General features: G+C 43.4%; 1 protein-coding gene across 4 annotated transcripts in view; it reads left to right on the top strand.

The window, feature by feature from the left end:
- The window catches only part of LOC127424924 (zinc finger protein 516-like), a 68702-nt gene that overhangs the window by 13710 nt on the left and 37514 nt on the right, over positions 1 to 17478 (top strand). For all 4 annotated transcript variants that reach the window (XR_007894542.1, XM_051670481.1, XM_051670480.1 and 1 more), the window contains exon 2: positions 14463 to 16404. Coding sequence is in view for 3 of the 4 variants with exons in the window: in XM_051670481.1 (XP_051526441.1) it covers positions 14688 to 16404 (1717 nt within the window). In the remaining variant the exon portion in view is untranslated. The remainder of the gene's footprint in view (positions 1 to 14462; positions 16405 to 17478) is intronic.

Genomic DNA, 17478 nt, shown 5'->3' with positions numbered 1-17478 from the left:
TTGTGTGAACTATCTTAATTGATTAATTATGATCTTTTACGATATCTTTTGTAAATTTTGCAATACTTTGAAATACCAATTCTCTCCCACCTCTAGATCTGTACAGACATTCTTATTTAAAAAATATACTCTATAATATAGTTATAGACTTATAGTTAATTCTGAATTTGCATTTTGGTTGAATAAAAATACTTAAGTTTGTTCATTGAACAAATGTAGGAGTGCATTTCATCTGATCACAATCTTGCACTGAGTGGTGGTCTCTGATTTAAGAAAAATGTAACTAATAATATTGATTCTTGGCATATTGCAATACTTTGCAATTTAAAAAAAAAAGAAAAAATTCCCCCCTCGCCTCTATTAGATATGAAGATAATGCGCAGTCGAAGAGTTCAGTGGGAGCCAACGAGTGTGTGATCTGTGCATTAGTAGCAGCCTGCCAGATATGGGTCAAATTTAAGAGCACAAGCAGCTTTTTGGTGCAGATCTGGCAACCCAGAGCCAGGCACTTAACCCTGAGCTCATTCTCTAGCTATAACCTAGTGAGAAGGTTTAGGTTGCTCTTTGCCATAACATATGCTAGACGTATAGATGAAAGACTGATATGGTTAAGAAGGTTTGAAGTTTGAGCTCAAAGAATTGCCCATATTTGAAACCTTTCCTCTTCCTGTTGCACATTCATTCATTTGGATCATCATCTGTGAAGGTGTATGCAAAAAGAGGGGTGAGAGAGACAAAAAGATGGAGAGAGAGAGAGAGAGAGAGAGAGAGAGTCTGAGCAGGCCTTACCATGATAATCTAATCCCTGTTCAGAGAGCTTTTTTTAGAGTGCAAGTTAATGCCTCCAGATTATAGTTCAGCTCTAGACCACATCAACCACACCAGCATATCCACAAGCCACTTACGCTCTCTGTATCTATTCAACAGTCACCCACAGAAAATAGGGGACATCGGAGATAGCGACTGAAGTGTAAAGACAGAGATGATCTAGTGTGATTTAATTCAGAAATTCTGTCATTATTTTATCACACTCATACCATTCTAAAGCGGTAATACATTCTTTATTCCATGAAACACAAAAGGGGATATTAGGCAGAATGTTACAATTCACTTTCATTATATGGAAAAAAGATTGAATGAAATTAAAAATCTCTTTTTGCATTCCATGCAAGATTTTCATTTTTGGGTGAACCATCCCTCTAATTGTGGATCCGTCATTTTATTTCTGAGAGGAAGCAGAGCAAAAAGGGTTTTCTTAGTTGTTTGATTTTATTGTTTTTCTGTGAATTTTGTTGCTTGTTTATATCATTATGACATCATAATGTATTGTGTGCAATGCAATTAGCGAGAACGTATTGAGATAAGATGGTCATAACAAATAAAATGATTAAAGTCCTTTGTATGCATGCCTGTGTGAGTATGTACATGTGTGTGTGTTTCTTGGACATGCAGTGTGGCTGCAAAGGTGTTGTGTCATACTGCTATCAGGAATATTTCAGAGGCTCAGGCAGATATTACAGAAGCCTTAGTGCTGGTTTCCCTCTCTTATCTCTCTATCCTGCTGTCACACACACACACACACACACACACACACACACACACACACACACACATACACACACAGAATTAGTGCACACTTGCATGCTATGGCTTGCGTCCAAAAACATGCATTGCAAACCCACCTGTGGACACCTGTAGAAACATTTCCCCTCTATCCCTAACATATTTAGTTGTTTAATAGTAAGCACCATCATGTAATACTATACTAATTATACACACCAGAGTGACCGCCAGCTGTCTGTTTTAAGTGTCACTATATTAAACAAACTGCGAAGTATTTCTAGTAGAATTTGAACTCAGTCTTAATGGGACCAAACCTGTAAGAAAGAAATAAGATCCTAATGTACAAGCTGAAAATCTAAAAGTTTAGGAAGTTTATCCAGTAGGATCTTATTTGGTTCCCTAGTTTGATTCTTAAAGGATTTTTATTTTATCCCAGTACAATTGGTTTAAAATTATATTAGAAATTCTTAAAGGATTCTTTGACAACTATTCAGCAGATTGTTTTAACTGTTGTAAGCTTTGTTTTTGTTTTAAGCCTAAAACAATTGAAAAATTCTGCCACTAAAATAAGGCAAATTTTGTTCATAATATATTCAGAAGATAATAGTGTCCAAGATTATTTCTCACACAAAAAGTTTTAAAAGGAAAGTTCTCCCAAAAATTAAACTTCTGTTACCATTTACTCACCCATATGTTGTTCTAAACCTGTATGACTGACTTTCTTATTTGGAACACAAAAGGAAATGTTTTAATGAATGTCACTGTCCATCTTTTTAATACAATAGCAGTGGATAGTGTCTTGCTATAAAACTGAAAAAAGCACCCAAAAGTATCATTAAAGTACATAATGCAATTTATACGTAATATTACAAATGTTCTGATGGCATTTTATTTCTTTGAGGTTACCTGAAATTTAAATTATTTTACTGTCATTATTTTTTATTTTTTTTACGATCATTATTATTAGTTTATATTATGATTAATTATTATTATGATAATGATAATAATAATATTAATAATTTTTATTATAATATAAAAGAGAAGATGTGGGGCAGAATGTAAGCCTCAGTCACCATTCACTTTCATTGCATCTTTTATCCATGAAAGTGAATGGCGACTGTAACTAACTTTTGCCTCCATTTGTGTTCAACTGAAGAAAAAAAGTCATACAGAATAGAGGTCGACCAATAGTGGATTTTGCCGATACTGTTAAGGTGGTGGAAAAGATAGTTTAAAAAAAAAATCTTTTTTACATCATTTTCTCTGCAGTGGCGCCTCCAAGAGGCCACCCCATTGGCCCCCCCAGCCATCATGATCATTATAATAGTTTATATTGAACACAGAATAATATTGTATGCATATAATATTCTATATATATTCAGAATAATGTCTATAAATATTTAACATAAAAAAAATAATTCAACAGCAAGGAGCAGCATTTGTTTATTTACAATTGCCCTCTTAAACCCCCACTTTTCTCGAGTATGCGCATTATAGTGCACCACTTGAATCATCAGCAGTGCTTGTAAGAGTAGCGCTGTGAACTTGACGACAAAACAGTCTCTTGGACAAAACAACCAAAAGCATTTATACAGCAGTTTTTACCAAATACTTTCCCTTGTAAAAGAGATATATTTTCCCCAGGTGAACCAAAAGGCACTGTACACACCTGTAAAGACTCACTGTAACTGTAAATATGAAGTCAGATGTGATCTTGGAGTGATCTTGGACTCATCACTACTTTTAAATAGACAGATCAGTGCTGTTGTTTAGAGCAGCTTATTCCATCTGAGATCAATTGCAAAGGTAAAACACTTTCTCTCTAAATCAGATCTAGAAATTGTGATTCACTCGCTAATATCGTCAAGGTTAGATTACTGCAACTCATTGTATACCGGACTGCCTCAAACTGCTTTGTCCCGTTTACAGTTGGTTCAGGTTTTTGGATTTTTTCTGGAAAACAAGACAAAGATACTAATTTAAGAATAAGGTTGTTTTTTTTTTTTTTTTTTTGCAGTGCAGTGTACATCTGTGTAGTATATATCTGTCGTGCAAAAGGTTTGTACCAAGGAACATAATGCAATTACAGTTGAGACTAATGTGTCTACTGATCAGTTTCACAGTCATTTATCAAACAGGAATCTAAATTCTTTTAACTCTCATGGTGTCCAGATCTGCAATCTTTGGTCAGACATCATGTGCACAGAGGCTGGAAAATAATCCTTGCTCATTGGTTGTGTAACCGAGTTATGGCATTAGGGAGTGGCGTTCTGTAATGATGGAACAGGGAGGTCGGGGGGGCACTCCTTCGTCTTTAATCTTTACTGGAGAAACAGTGGTCTGATTACACTGATTTAGAACCAGTCTGTGGCTATTATCATTCCATAGTCATAATTTATAAGCAATGAATTTTGACTGAGCTCAAAACAGTACTGTTTTGTGAGGAATTTACTACAGCAGTGTAATCTTATTAGAAGATGAGCATCGGCCGTCAATAACACATGCACATTGTATTGCAGTGATTGCAGTGTTGTTGTTCTCTGGGTGTAAGATTGACATCAGCATTGCTGTTGTGCCAGTGCAGGCCTGAACTGTGCTGATTGTGTAAGTTTCAAAGGCCTACAGCTTCTCTTGAAATGCCTGGTCTCTTGTGGTATTTTAGGATTGATCAAACACACACACTGACATGCAACATGTTTGTTTGGCACTGATGCTACAACTAACATATGTGCACAGTGCACACACATACCAGCACACACACATCGGATATTGCCTCATGGTTTATGCTTTAGACCAGTGATTCCCAACCAGGGGTAGTGTATAAAACATAAATTATAATTTTAAACTAAAAATATTAGGACTGTCAGTAATGCTTGATCCAAAAATGAACATTCTGTCATCATTTACTCACCCTCATGTCATTCCAAACCAGTATGACTTACTTTCTTATGCAGAACACAAAAGGAGATGTTTTATCTGTCCGTCTTTTCAGTACAATTGCACTGAATAGTGCCTCGCTTTAACCTTCTGAAACCTGAGCGTGACTGCTGTGTGCATTTTCCATATCCCTTTTTAATTTGTAACTAGTAGCAACTAATAAACAAGCAATAAATAAATAAATAAATAAATAAATAAAATATTCTAGAGTGAATATCTTTAAATTTTAAATAATACCAAACTATAGAAAGTCTGATTTTTTTTATTAAAATTGTTTTTGTTTCCAGGAGTGTTGGTTATTTAAGTTCCCTATCTGTCACTCACTCGATGTTGTGTCAATGTAGTGACACTAGGGGTCACTCTTGGGAGCCCTAAACACCTCTGATGTTTTAAGAAAAGGCCAATGAAAATTGGCGAGTGGAATTTTCATGCCACTTCCCCGGACATACGGGCATAAAAGGAGCTGATGTGCAACCAATCATTCAGATTTTTTCTTCGGAGCCAAGCGGTGTTGATGTATTCCACTGCCAATCCATTCACCTCTGCAAGAGAAAGCAAAGAGCGATCTCCGTGGCTGCTGGATTTTACGGCGCATCACAGCGGTTTCACCCCCTCTCGCACAGATAAGTGCGGAGAACGCCCCTGGGCGCTTCGGCAGCGCGTGTGGAGCGCTAAAAGAGTATATATTCACTAAAAGAGTGGGCACTGACGGAAAGCGTCTTTTTAAAGATGCCTTTCCGGTTATTTGCACTTCCTGGTTGTGGTCGTTATCTCTCTGCTTCTGACGGTCACGATCACTGCCTTACATGTCTGGGCTCCAGACACGCTGAGACAGCATTCGTGGATGGTTCATGCCCGCACTGCGAGAGCATGACCATGGCCACGTTGCAATCGCAGCTTTCCTTCCTTAGAAGGAAAGCCACTCAAGCCGCTCCCCGCCCCGGGACATTCCCCAGGTAGAGCAGGTTACAGTGCCGCAGGGTGGGCCGCCTCCGCTCTGCATGCCATGGCCCTCCTGCAGGTCCACCAGGCCAAGGCATTGAAAGAGCTGCACGAGGGTGGTCCTGACCCGGGAGTAATGCAGGAGCTGTGCTTGGTGACTGACCTCGCCCTACGGGCAACAAAGGTTACAGCATGGGCTCTCTGGCAGGCGATGTCCATGTTGGTGGTCCAGGAGCGCCACCTTTGGCTCATCCTGGTTGAGATGAGGGATATCGACAAGGTTTGCTTCCTTGACACCCCCATTCCTTGACATCCAGGCTGGCCTTTTCGGCGACACCATCAAAGACTTTGCACAGCTGTTTTCAACGGTAAAGCAGCAGACCGAGGCCATACAGCACATCTTGCCCCGGCGTGGTTCAAGATTGCGCACCCCATCGCTGCGGCGACCTTCCTGCGGTGGTAACATCGGCTCCACTGCAGCCTGAGCCAACGGCTCAGCCCCAGCATAGAGCTCCCCGCAGGAAGTTGATGCCCTTGTCTCACGGTCCACGACCAAGAACCCTAGGAAGGCTTCTAAGCACCCCTGAGATGGGCAACCCAGAGGTGAGGAGACCCGCGCCACATTTGGAGGCAGTAGACAGACCACTCCATCCCCGGTGGAGGGCCGGAGGGAGAATCCTTGGTTTCCTTTTTTGTTGAGTTTGCCGCATGCCCGAGGGGCTGCGGTACCCACATTTAAAAAAAAAGAGCGCTCTCCTCACTCTCTGGGTCATACACTCGATGCCTTCGGCCGTCGTCATTACGACAGTTGTGCACTGAGCATTCGCAGCCAGGGCACTGCAGGTGTGGGTTTCCTGCCTCCATGCACCCAGCCGCAACACACACACGAGGACGCTCCTCCCCTGTCGCTGACCAGTCCTACGTTGGGTACACGGAGCAAGTTAAGTGTATTAACGTCTCTCCCTATACAGCGAGATCGGGACACAAGCCCCCCGACATAGCACATCCACCCCGCTCCGACACGAGACCCGTTCCGCAGGTACATCAGCAGTGGTCGTCCCCTTGGTGCCCCTTGCCCGGAGTTTGAAGATGTGGTTAACGCTCTCCAACGTCGTGATGGCTGGCCAGGACGATCTGACTCGGCTACATGATTCAGTTCACCAGGCACCCGCCCAGGTTCAGAGGCGTCCGTTTCACCTCGGTAGGTGGCGAGGACGCCGCTGCCCTACATGCGGAAGTTGCGGTCCTTCTGCAGAAGGGCGCGATAGAGCCTGTCCCTCCAGCCGAGATGAAGAGCGGCTTCTACAGCCCCTACTTCATTGTACCCAAGAAAGGCGGTGGGTTGCGACTGATCTTGGACCTGCGGGCACTGAATTTGGCCCTGTACAGGCTTCTGTTCAGGATGCTCACGCAGAAGCACATTCTATCGTGTGTACCACCGAGATTGGTTCGTGGCGGTAGACCTGAAAGACGCGTACTTTCATGTCTCGATCCTGTCTCGTCACAGACCGTTACTTCGGTTTGCTTTTGAGGGTCGGGCATACCAGTACAAGGTCCTCCCCTTTGGTCTGTCCCTGTCACCTCGCATCTTCACGAAGGTCGCAGAGGCAGCCTTTGTCCCGCTAAGGGAAGTGGGCGTCCGCATCCTCAACTATCTCGATGACTGGCTGATCCTAGCTCACACTCGAGATCTGTTGTATGTACACAGGGACCTGGTGCTCAGCCACATCAGTCGATTGGGACTTCAGGTCAACTGGGAAAAGAGCAAGCTCGCCCCAACACAGAGCATCTCTTTTCTCGGGATGGAGTTGGAGTCGGACGCTATGACCGCTCGTCTCACAAATGAGCGTGCTCAGTTGGTGCTGAATTGCCTGAAGGCAGAGAGGGGGAGAACAGCAGTCCCACTGAAACAATTTCAGAGGCTCCTGGGGCATATGGCATCCTCGGTGGTGGTCACACCCCTCGGATTGATGCATATGAGACCGCTTCAGACTCGAGTCCCTGACGCCGCGGCACGTATCGCGTGGCTATCAGGCCAATCTGCCGCCGCTTGTTCAGCCCTCGGATGGACCTGGCATTTCTACAGGCAGTGGTTCCCCTAGAGCAGGTCTTCAGGTGAGTCGTCGTCACGACAGACACCTCCAAGTTGGTGCTGGGGTGCCGTTTGCAATGGGCAAGCAGCCGCAGACAGTCCCTCATCTGTGTTGGCACATCAGCTGCCTCGAGTTGCTCGTGGTACTGCTCGCCCTGCGGAGGCTTTGGCCGTTGATCCAGGGCAAGCATGTGTTGATCCGGATGGACAACACGGCGACGGAAGCATACATAAACCACCAAGGCGGTTTGTGCTCGCCCCGCATGTCGCAACTCGCCCGCCTTCTCCTCCTCTGGAGCCAGTGGCGGCTCAAGTCGCTGCGGGCCACTCATATCCCCCACGAACTCAATCGGACAGTGGACACGCTGTCATGGCAGGTGACACTCAGGGGAGAGTGGCGCACAGCTGGCCCTGGGGTATGCGCAAGTATGTGTTTCCCCCAGTGAGCCTCCTTGCACAGACGTTGTGCAAGGTCAGGGAGGACAACTGGCCCACCCAGACTTGGTTCTCGGAACTCACGCTCCTCGCGACAGCCCCTCCTTGGCAAATTCCCCTGAGGAAGGACTTTCTTTCATAGGGACGAGGCATGATCTGGCACCTGTGACTAGACCTCTAGAACCTCCACGTCTGGCCCTTGGACAGGATGCGGAAGATCTGAGTGGTCTACCACCCATGGTGGTAGACACTATCACTCAGGCCAGGGCCCCTTCTACCAGGCGACTGTACACCTTGAAGTGGCCTATTCGCGAATTGGTGTTCTTCCCGAGGCGAAGACCCACAGAGTTGTGCAGTCGGGTCGGTGCTTTCCTTCCTGCAGGTTGGAGGGGTGGCTGTCCCCCTCCACCTTGAAGGTGTATGTAGCCGCTCTAGCGGCACACCACGATGCAGTGGACAATAAGTATTTGGGGAAGCACGACCTGATCATCAGGTTCCTTAGAGGCACCAGGAGGTTGAATCGTCCTAGGCTGCACCTCGTTCCCTCATGGGACCTCTCTGTGGTCCTGCTGGGCCTACAGAGAGCCCCTTTTGAGCCTTAGAGTCAGTTGAGCTGAAAGCCCTCTCCTTGAAGACGGCCCTCCTGACTGCGCTCACCTCCATCAAGAGGGTTGGGGACCTGCAAGCATTCTCTGTCAGTGATACATGCCTAGAGTTTGGTCCGGCGTACTCTCACGTGATCCTGAGACCCTGGCCGGGCTATGTGCCCAAGGTTCCCAATACCCCATTTAAAGATCAGGTGGTTAACCTACAAGCGCTGCCCCGGGAGGAGGCAGACCCAGCCTTGTCGTTTCTGTGTCCAGTATGTGCTTTGCGTATCTATTTGGACCGCACAGAGAGCTTTAGTCCCCTTTGGGACTACAAGCGCACTCTACCAGGAGCGTAGCCTGCTCCTGGGCCTTGGCCAATGGTGCCTCTCTAACAGACATCTGTAGAGCAGCGGGCTGGGCACTTTCGCAAGATTTTATAATCTCTGGGTTGAGCCAGTTTCGTCCCGTGTGTTGGTAAGGATGCGGGCAGCTGGCCGGGTGTACTGCTGGCACACAAGCGCCTTTCCTCTTCCGAGGGGAAGATGTGCGCTCTTTCATCTACGTGAGTTCCCGGGAACAGTGAACCCTGGATTCCTCCCCTAGCACCTGTGGCAAGCAAATTCGGCGGAGGAATTCGACGCCAGGCCCAGAACTTGTGTCAAAATGCCCTGTTCAGGTCAGCCCCTGTACTGGGATAGGTGCTCCATATGCATTGGTTCCCTGTCGGTAACCTCATATGACGTAATCTTCCACGGTACGGTCTCCCTGATGGTAGACCCGTGTCTCCCCTTGGAGAGAGTCCCCTCTGCCACCAGTCACCGTGTTTTTAGAGCTCCGTCCCCTCCAGGTAGGACCTACCACGGGAACTTCCTCCACATGCGATAGTGCCGATAAGGAATCGGTAAGCCCATGTGATGTATTTCCACACAATTACCTCCCCTTTGGGCAGGGTGTGGTCTCCGTGGTGTCCTTGTCCAAGGACACCTACCCCGATGCGAATACATTTGGCCCCAGCAGGAATCAAGCGAGTTCTTTCTCCGGGAGAAGAAAGAAGAGAAAAGGCCAAACCAGCTGGTGCGGCCTGTTCCAATTGTGGGCACGTCTGACCCTCCCTTTTATGCTTTTGGGAGCGAGAGTCCATACGATGTGTACGGGGCATTGGAAAGGTTACGATGGGGCTGGTGCACTTATTGTTTGGCACGCAGTGGCCTGCCTGCACCCACACCGCCGATCCTTGTAACACAGTTCAGCTGGTTGTGGCGTTTCGTATAGGGACCCCTAGTGTCACTACATCGACACAACGTCGAGTGAGTGACAGATAGGGAACAAAAGAAAAAAGGATGGGTTGGGAAACACTGGGTTTGATCAGGGTGTGTTAGGAAAAAGCATATGTGTGATGGACTACTTTAGCTCTGTTTTTCACATGCAGATACACACATGCACTTTTTTTCACTCCTCTCTCTCAATCAAACATTCACACTCAGAGCAGAGGAGCAGTGTCCAGAGCATGGGGTATTTGTGCTGAGCTGGTCTAGCCGTCAGGTTAAATAAGCGAGCAGACAGTTGATTCGCCATAGCCATTCATCAGCCAGAGAAAAGAGAGCAAAGAAAGAATGGAGCTCTCGCTCAGGGCTGTGTGGATCTCAGATATATGTGCTGCTTTTTCTTTGCAGTAAAATCTGGCTGTCTTTGTGTGTTTTTGCGCTTATGCATGTTATTGTGGGCAAGTGTTGTTGTTGTGTGTTAGTGGTGTGTTAACAGCAAATACTGCTATAAAATACACTCATAAAGATGTCTGTTTTTCCTGTCTTTAAGTGTGCAAAGGATTTCCTCAAGCATATGGCTACTAATTAATCATTAATCATTTAATTATGATTTAATTAGTCCAGCAGCAGTATGTCACAAAAGAAGTGTCGTTCCAATTAGAATGTTTGCAATTTTGTGCTAAGCATATTGTGCAAATGCTTTAAAAATGTTTTGTCAAGTAACATAAAAATGTAAATATAAATATAAATGAACTAGTTTAAGTGAAAAATATTGTTAAAATTAATAGAAATTAAAATTATTTTATTATTTTCTCTTTATCATATATGTTGCCATTTCAAACTTGTATGCTGTGATTTTTGTCCATAGAATACAAAAAGAGAAGTTGCTTTGGCAGAGGGGAAGATTATCAGAGAATATCATTTTAAATTTCAGTCTATTCATCAAACAAAGCTATAGTATGGCTTCAGAAGACTTGAAATATAGCACATAAAGTCACATGGACTACTTTTATGGTTCTTTTGTGGCATTTCTTGTCCTAATGACAAATAATGACAGATTTATTTTTTTTACATATTGTTTCTGTAAAGTGTCGGGAATGTGGGAATGACAGATTAGAGTTGAGGCAGGGGTAACTGTCGCAGGCTCCTGTGATCTTAACTGTATCCAATAGTAACCGCAACTGTGGAAACCGCTAGAATCATAAACATTTTGTCATAACCGCTCTCTGATACCATAGCTAGCGGACAGGGATTAAGTCTCTATAGGAGAACCATATTTGACTAGAGTTGATTTGTATTATGCCTATGTAACAGGAACATCATTGCAGGCCACAGTTAAGTAGTGTTCATTGTGTCTTCATTTCTGAAACTGTGCAGAACAAAGAAGCCCTTCACCCTGGGTGAGCCATATCACTAAGCTTTACATTACAGCTAAATGGGAACATTTGTGCCCATTCTCCATTTAGTTTTATCGAATAACCACATCTGTATGCGCATTCCTTATTACACAGACTTGAACTTTGCTGGACTTGACATTTTGTGTACCATGTCCAACCAAGCTTGTGTCTTATTGACTTCTCTTGGTTCCTTAGTTTCAAACCTGTGGGATTCACTCCCACAGCAGTATCTGTAATTTAACATGACAGCATTGGTTTTAACACCTGCTATCATGCTCACAAACACAACTCTTGAGGCGCCAGGGCCCCCTTCCATTGCATCTGTAGTCAGTAGTTGAGGGGAACCAGGCAAAACCTACTCCGAAATGGGACCGGGAGGGACTTTCCTTTGTCTTCCCCATCCAGATATGGTTCAGACAGGCCTCTAGCTAGGATGAAACCTGTATCCAACAATGGCCATGCTGGACACCCCGCTGTTCGGAGGAGGTATAGACATGAGCTATTGTGGCAGTTCTGTTGCAAGAAGCACAATGACATTGTAGTTTTGGGGGGGGGGGGGGGGGGGGGGTTGTATTTGAGATTCTCCAAATTGTTAGAAAGGTTGGAAGACTGTGGCCATGGGGACAATATGTTTTGCTTTGTTTCATTATGTTTGTTTGGATGTTTGCTTTAGGGCAGATGCTGGATGCATTAAAACAAAACACAAAGTAATATTTGATGCATTAAAAACGAAACATGAATTGATGTTAGAGTGTCAATTCATATTTTAAAAACAGTTTATTTTATGTTTGTTCACTTGTTTGTTTTAGGACAGATCTTTTTTGCACTAAAAACTAAACATGAATTAGAGTGTCAGTTGGACTGTAATGTGGAATTTAGTAGAATTTTGTTTTGTTTTAGGACAGATGTTTGATGTGTTAAAAACAAAACATGAGTTGATGTTGGTAAGTTATTTAAAAAAGGTTTTGTTTTTGTTTTATTATGTTTGTTTGCTGGTTTGTTTTAGGACAGATGTTTCATGAGTTAAAAACAAAACATGAACTGATAATGAAACAAAACAAAGTGTTTTGCTTTGTTTCATTATGTTTCTAAGTTAGTTTAAAGAGTTTTGTTTTGTTTCATTATGCTTGTTTGTTGTAGGACAGATGTTTGATGCTGTAAAAACAAAATCTTCTCTGTGGTCAAAGTCTTACGGAAAAATAAGTGATTAATCTGCTGTCCATCACATCACAATGAGAACAAAAGACAGTCGAGATCTTTGGTATCTTCCCTTGTTGGCATTGATGCCCGTTAGTGGTTTGGTAACTGTCTCTGTACATTTGTGCATTTGGACAATATGCACAAATTGGTTTAGGATTTGAGTGCATGCACACTCATACACACACACCACTCAATTTGAAAAATGCACTGATCCAGCATTGATGGAGCTACAAGATGAGCTGAACTGTCTGGGGATAAGTAGGTCAGCAGAGCTGAGGTAAGCCCTCCGGGAACTGCCATGTTTCAATAATAACCCCACTGCTGACGTGTGTGTATACAGTATGTGTGTGTGTGTGTGTGTGTGTGTGTGTGTGTGTGTGTGTGTGTGCGTGTGTGTGTGTGTGTTTAGTTTGTTCTTTCACATCTCCCAAACCTCCCAGTATCATAGTTACGACCATTTAATGCTCAGCTCATTGGTTTGCCAAACAGCAAAACACTGTTCATTACCAGCTCAGCATGTTCAGTTCTGTTATTATGTAGTTAAGCACCCTATCCATTCCATTGTCATTGTGTGTACACTACACTGCATATACTACCCAACATACTGAATAAAAAATAAATAAAAATAAATACAGCAGATTTGGAGTTAAGTAGGAATATATGGGATTTAAGTCAGGATAAATGCATTATTGGGCCTCTAGGAAAACTTCCAATTCCCTAAATGTCTCCTCTTTAAATTTCCTACCTGGCATTTTATAGACTGGCAAGTTAACTTAACGCAAAAGATGAACTGTGTGAAGGTGAGTGTTTGTGTGAGGGGGATATGGGGCCAGTGGTGAAATGTAGTTAGTTTATAATGGATTATTGATTGTTGAGAGAGAGAGATAGAGAGAGAGAGGGAGAGGGAGGACGGCCCTCAGGGTTTATCCCAACTGGCCCCTCTCTTTCCCAACACTGAATAGTCTCTTTACGCCTCAGCACACACACGCACCCACACACATACACAAAATGAATTTTTGTCTGTGAGCAGACAGCCACTACTCATACTGACTACAGGAGGGGACTAACTGAGATTTGTACTGTTGTCCTTCAGACAAAGATTCACACACACACACACACACACACACACACACACACACACACACACACACACACACACACACACACACACACACACACACCTGGCACTGGCAATTGCACAAACAAGACAGTCAGAGATTCATTTAAACACAAAACACAATGGAAGGGAACTGCAATATACTATAGTACATCAGTCAGCATAACCATTTTGAAGAATGCAAAAAAGGTTTGCTATGTTTAGTATTGATAGAAAACAAAACTGAATGGCAGGATATCCTGATTCTGAGCCAGGATGTGTGTACTTTGTGAATTTAAAACAGTTATACCTTATTGGAAAACTGAGCACTGTATTTACTCCATCTGTCTTTATGGTCTTGTTAAAATAATCAGAGAGCATGTTGGATAAGTGTTGCATAAGCAGACTGACTTAACATAAAGATGTGCTATTCCCTATGACTCTTAAATGAGGACATCAGCAGTCTCTCTCTCTCTCTCTCTCTCTCTCTCTCTCTCTCTCTGTCTCTCTCTCTCTCTCTCTCTCTCTCTCTCTCCCACTCACTTGTAAATGGTGCTGCATTAAATCTAATGTATTATGTCCTCTATATTCAGTTATGCAGTATGATTCCTGCCGTAAATTTGTAATTTTGTCTGAACAAAAGACTTTCAGATGACATTATATAAAAGTACTCTGTTAGCTGGGGGTGGTCTCCAACACTGTGCCAAAGTTCTTTCCATGTAACATTTCTGTATCTCTACTGCTGTTTTAGACTCATCGCTTGAATTCCAATGCTTACATTTATGTGCATTTCATAACTATTGCTATTGTTTAGTAAGAATCATAAGAATAAAGTAATTGCAGTTACTTGTGTCTTGCGTTTACTAATAACTGCTTACCTGGGACTCATTTGCAAGGCTGTTTTAGTCTCAAATTTGTCTTTGTTTTGTCTCTATTTCCTCTCAGGTGACAGAATGAAGCATACTCTTGCCTGGTAAGATGATTCATAAGAGAAAAAACTCCAGACATATTCCAGACAAAAGCAAAACTGTCAACATAAAACTGCCAACAATGACACGTTTGACAAAAAAAACGTATACTCAGACTTAATGACTACAGCTGAGACAGGTTTAATAGGATATAATCAATTGGAAAACAGATAGCAGCATAGTGGAATAATCAAGCCTTGAGATGGAGGTGGGACGACAAGAAGTTATAGAAGAAGAGACCTTCTCCAAGGCTGGCCAGGACAACCCTGAAGACAAGAAGAACCTGGGTCACACTTGTGAACTCTGTGGAAGAAGCTTTCCATTCCTCAGCTCCTTGTCCCAGCACATGAGAAAGCACACTGGGGAGAAACCATATAAGTGCCCCCACTGTGAGCACCGCTCTGCGCAGAAGGGTAGCTTGAAGGCCCACATTCGCAGTCACAAACTTAACAGCCTAAGCCAGAGCGCTGGCGGTGAGGAGGAAGACATGGATGAGGGTGGGGAGAAGGAAGGAGGGATACCTGAAGATCAAGGTGGTTGTTCCAGTCCAACTGAGAGCACTTCGGCCTGCAACAAGGTAGTCAGTGGTGAGAATGCAACCAAAAATAGGAAGAAAGGTATGAAGAAGGAAAGGAACTCTAGCGAGAATTGCAAACAGTCCATGCAATGCTCTTTGTGTAGGAAGAGACTTCCCAGCCAGGCAGATCTTGAACAGCATATGCAAGAGTTTCACAAGGTCTTCCGATGTGAACTGTGCCCATATAAGGCTTTGCAGGAGGACCAACTGCAAACTCATTTTGAAATGGTGCACCCTACTGAAGAAAACTCCATCACCAAAGAAGCCCCTACCAGCGAGGAGTCAGAGAGTGGACTTGGTAAAGGGGAGTTTCCATGTGAACAATGTGACCAGGTGTTCACTGAAGCCTGGTTTCTAAAAGCTCATATGAAGAAGCATCAGAACAGTCTGGATTATGGGTGCCGGATCTGCGGACGCCGTTTTCGTGAGCCCCGGTTCCTACGTAGCCACATGAAGACCCACAACACCAAGTTAAAACCAAAGAGCGACTTCTACCGTCCTGCTACGGTCAACGAGGTAGCACAGGACGAGTCAAACTTGGTAAACGAAGTGTGTCTGTATGAACTCTGTGCCAAGTGTGGTAACTTCTTCCATGACCGCACGAGCCTGCAATTGCATGATCAGGTTCACAGAAATGTTGAGCAGGCTCCTAAAAATACAATGTGCATTGATAAGGACTTTGCATCGGTCTCCAAGACAAGCTTCTTGGAGTGCCTAAATTTGAAACCAGCAGGAAAAGAGGAGAACCTTATTGAGGGGACTCTAGGGAAAAGAATCTCTGAGTTGGATCCAGTAAGTAGCTATCAAACTTGGCAACTAGCCACCAGAGGCAAAGTGTTGGAGGTATCAGAGAAAAGCCTGGGCTGGGAGGAGAGGTTAGCAGATGCAGATGTAGCGTTCGACAGGGAAAAGGGTGAGTATGTCCTGATAAGACAGGACAAGCGGAAGAAACAGCTGGAGCCCTCTTCGAGTATCCCAACTAAGAAAAGGAGAGGGACTGGAACGCATGGCTCTAACACTGAACACCACAGCAATGGAGAAAGGAATGGTCAGGCCTCAACGAATGAGCGAAGCCCAGAGAATCTGAGCGATTCTGAGTACCGCCCAACTTCTCGGCCCAGCCGGAAGAATTCCCAAAAAACCTCAGAGTGCTTTGAGTGTGGCAAGGGTTTCCGCACACAGCAACAGATGGTCATCCACATGCTCATCCGACATGGTGGCTTGGGTGAAACCATTGGTGGAAATGGACTGTTCCATAAACAAGCGGCCAGCCCATCTAAAGCAGGGGAATCTGCAGGACACTTCAGGGATCAAAGACACACAGGGTCCTCTGGGGACACAGGTGAGGACAACTTTTTTTATTGTTTAAAGGGATAGTTCACCCAAAAATGAAAATTCAGTTAATATTTACTGACCCTTATTTTGTTCTAAACTTTTTTCCATGGAACACAAAAGGAGATGTTAGGCAGAATGTTAGCCTCAATCGCCATTCACTTTATACTGCATCTGTTTTTCATACAATGAAAGTGAATGGTGAATGAGGTTAACATCTCCGATAACACTTTACAATAAGGTTCCATTTGTTAACATTAGTTAACAACATTAGTTAACATGAACTAACAATGAACAATACTTTAATTTCAACATAGAGTAATATATTGTTTAAAATCAAAAGTTGTATATGTTATCATTAGTTAATGCACTATGAACTAACATGAACTAACAATGAACAACTGTATTTTTATTAACTAGCATTAACAAAGATGAATAAATGCTGTAAAAAATCTGTTGGCCATTGTTATTTCATGGTCCCTAACGCATTAACTAATGTTAACGAATGGAACCTTACAAAGTGTTACCACATCTCCTATTGTGTTCCACGGAAGAAAGGAAAACGTACGTATTTGGAGGGTTAATAAATGTTGACACAGTTTGTACATTTTGGGTGAATTATCTCCTTAAATTTCCTAATTGAGAAATGTAAAGCCAGTGAAATGTTTAAAGTTGAATTTTTATTTAATTTTTAATATTTAAAAGTGTGCTCTTTGCTTGAAGAGCCATAGACTGCATTTTCAAAAATGTAAGCGTCCCTTGAGTATGGGTCACAACTGCCATTCTGCCTACTACACTGCCTACCAGTTTGTAAATAAACAGAAATATTCTGTTTTTGAATAAACAATTCTGTACAAAAGCTTATACACTTCCATGAATTGAGTAGCAAATGGTTATACACTGAAAATTAGACTTTCAGCACTTGAATCTATTCATGCTTGGTCTATTCATGTCAATCGTACATCAGACGTGCTCAGTACTGCTTATGGACTACCACAATGTCATAAATCATAAGCCCAGACTTTCCATTCAAATTGGTATTGATCGTAGTAAGTTGAGATTGTGAATGCTGACTGTACAGTTT

The sequence above is a fragment of the Myxocyprinus asiaticus genome, chromosome 34 (genome assembly GCF_019703515.2).
Source record: "Myxocyprinus asiaticus isolate MX2 ecotype Aquarium Trade chromosome 34, UBuf_Myxa_2, whole genome shotgun sequence".
In the NCBI taxonomy this organism is placed as follows: Eukaryota; Metazoa; Chordata; class Actinopteri; order Cypriniformes; family Catostomidae; genus Myxocyprinus; species Myxocyprinus asiaticus.
This window is presented reverse-complemented; position numbering and strand designations above follow the sequence as displayed.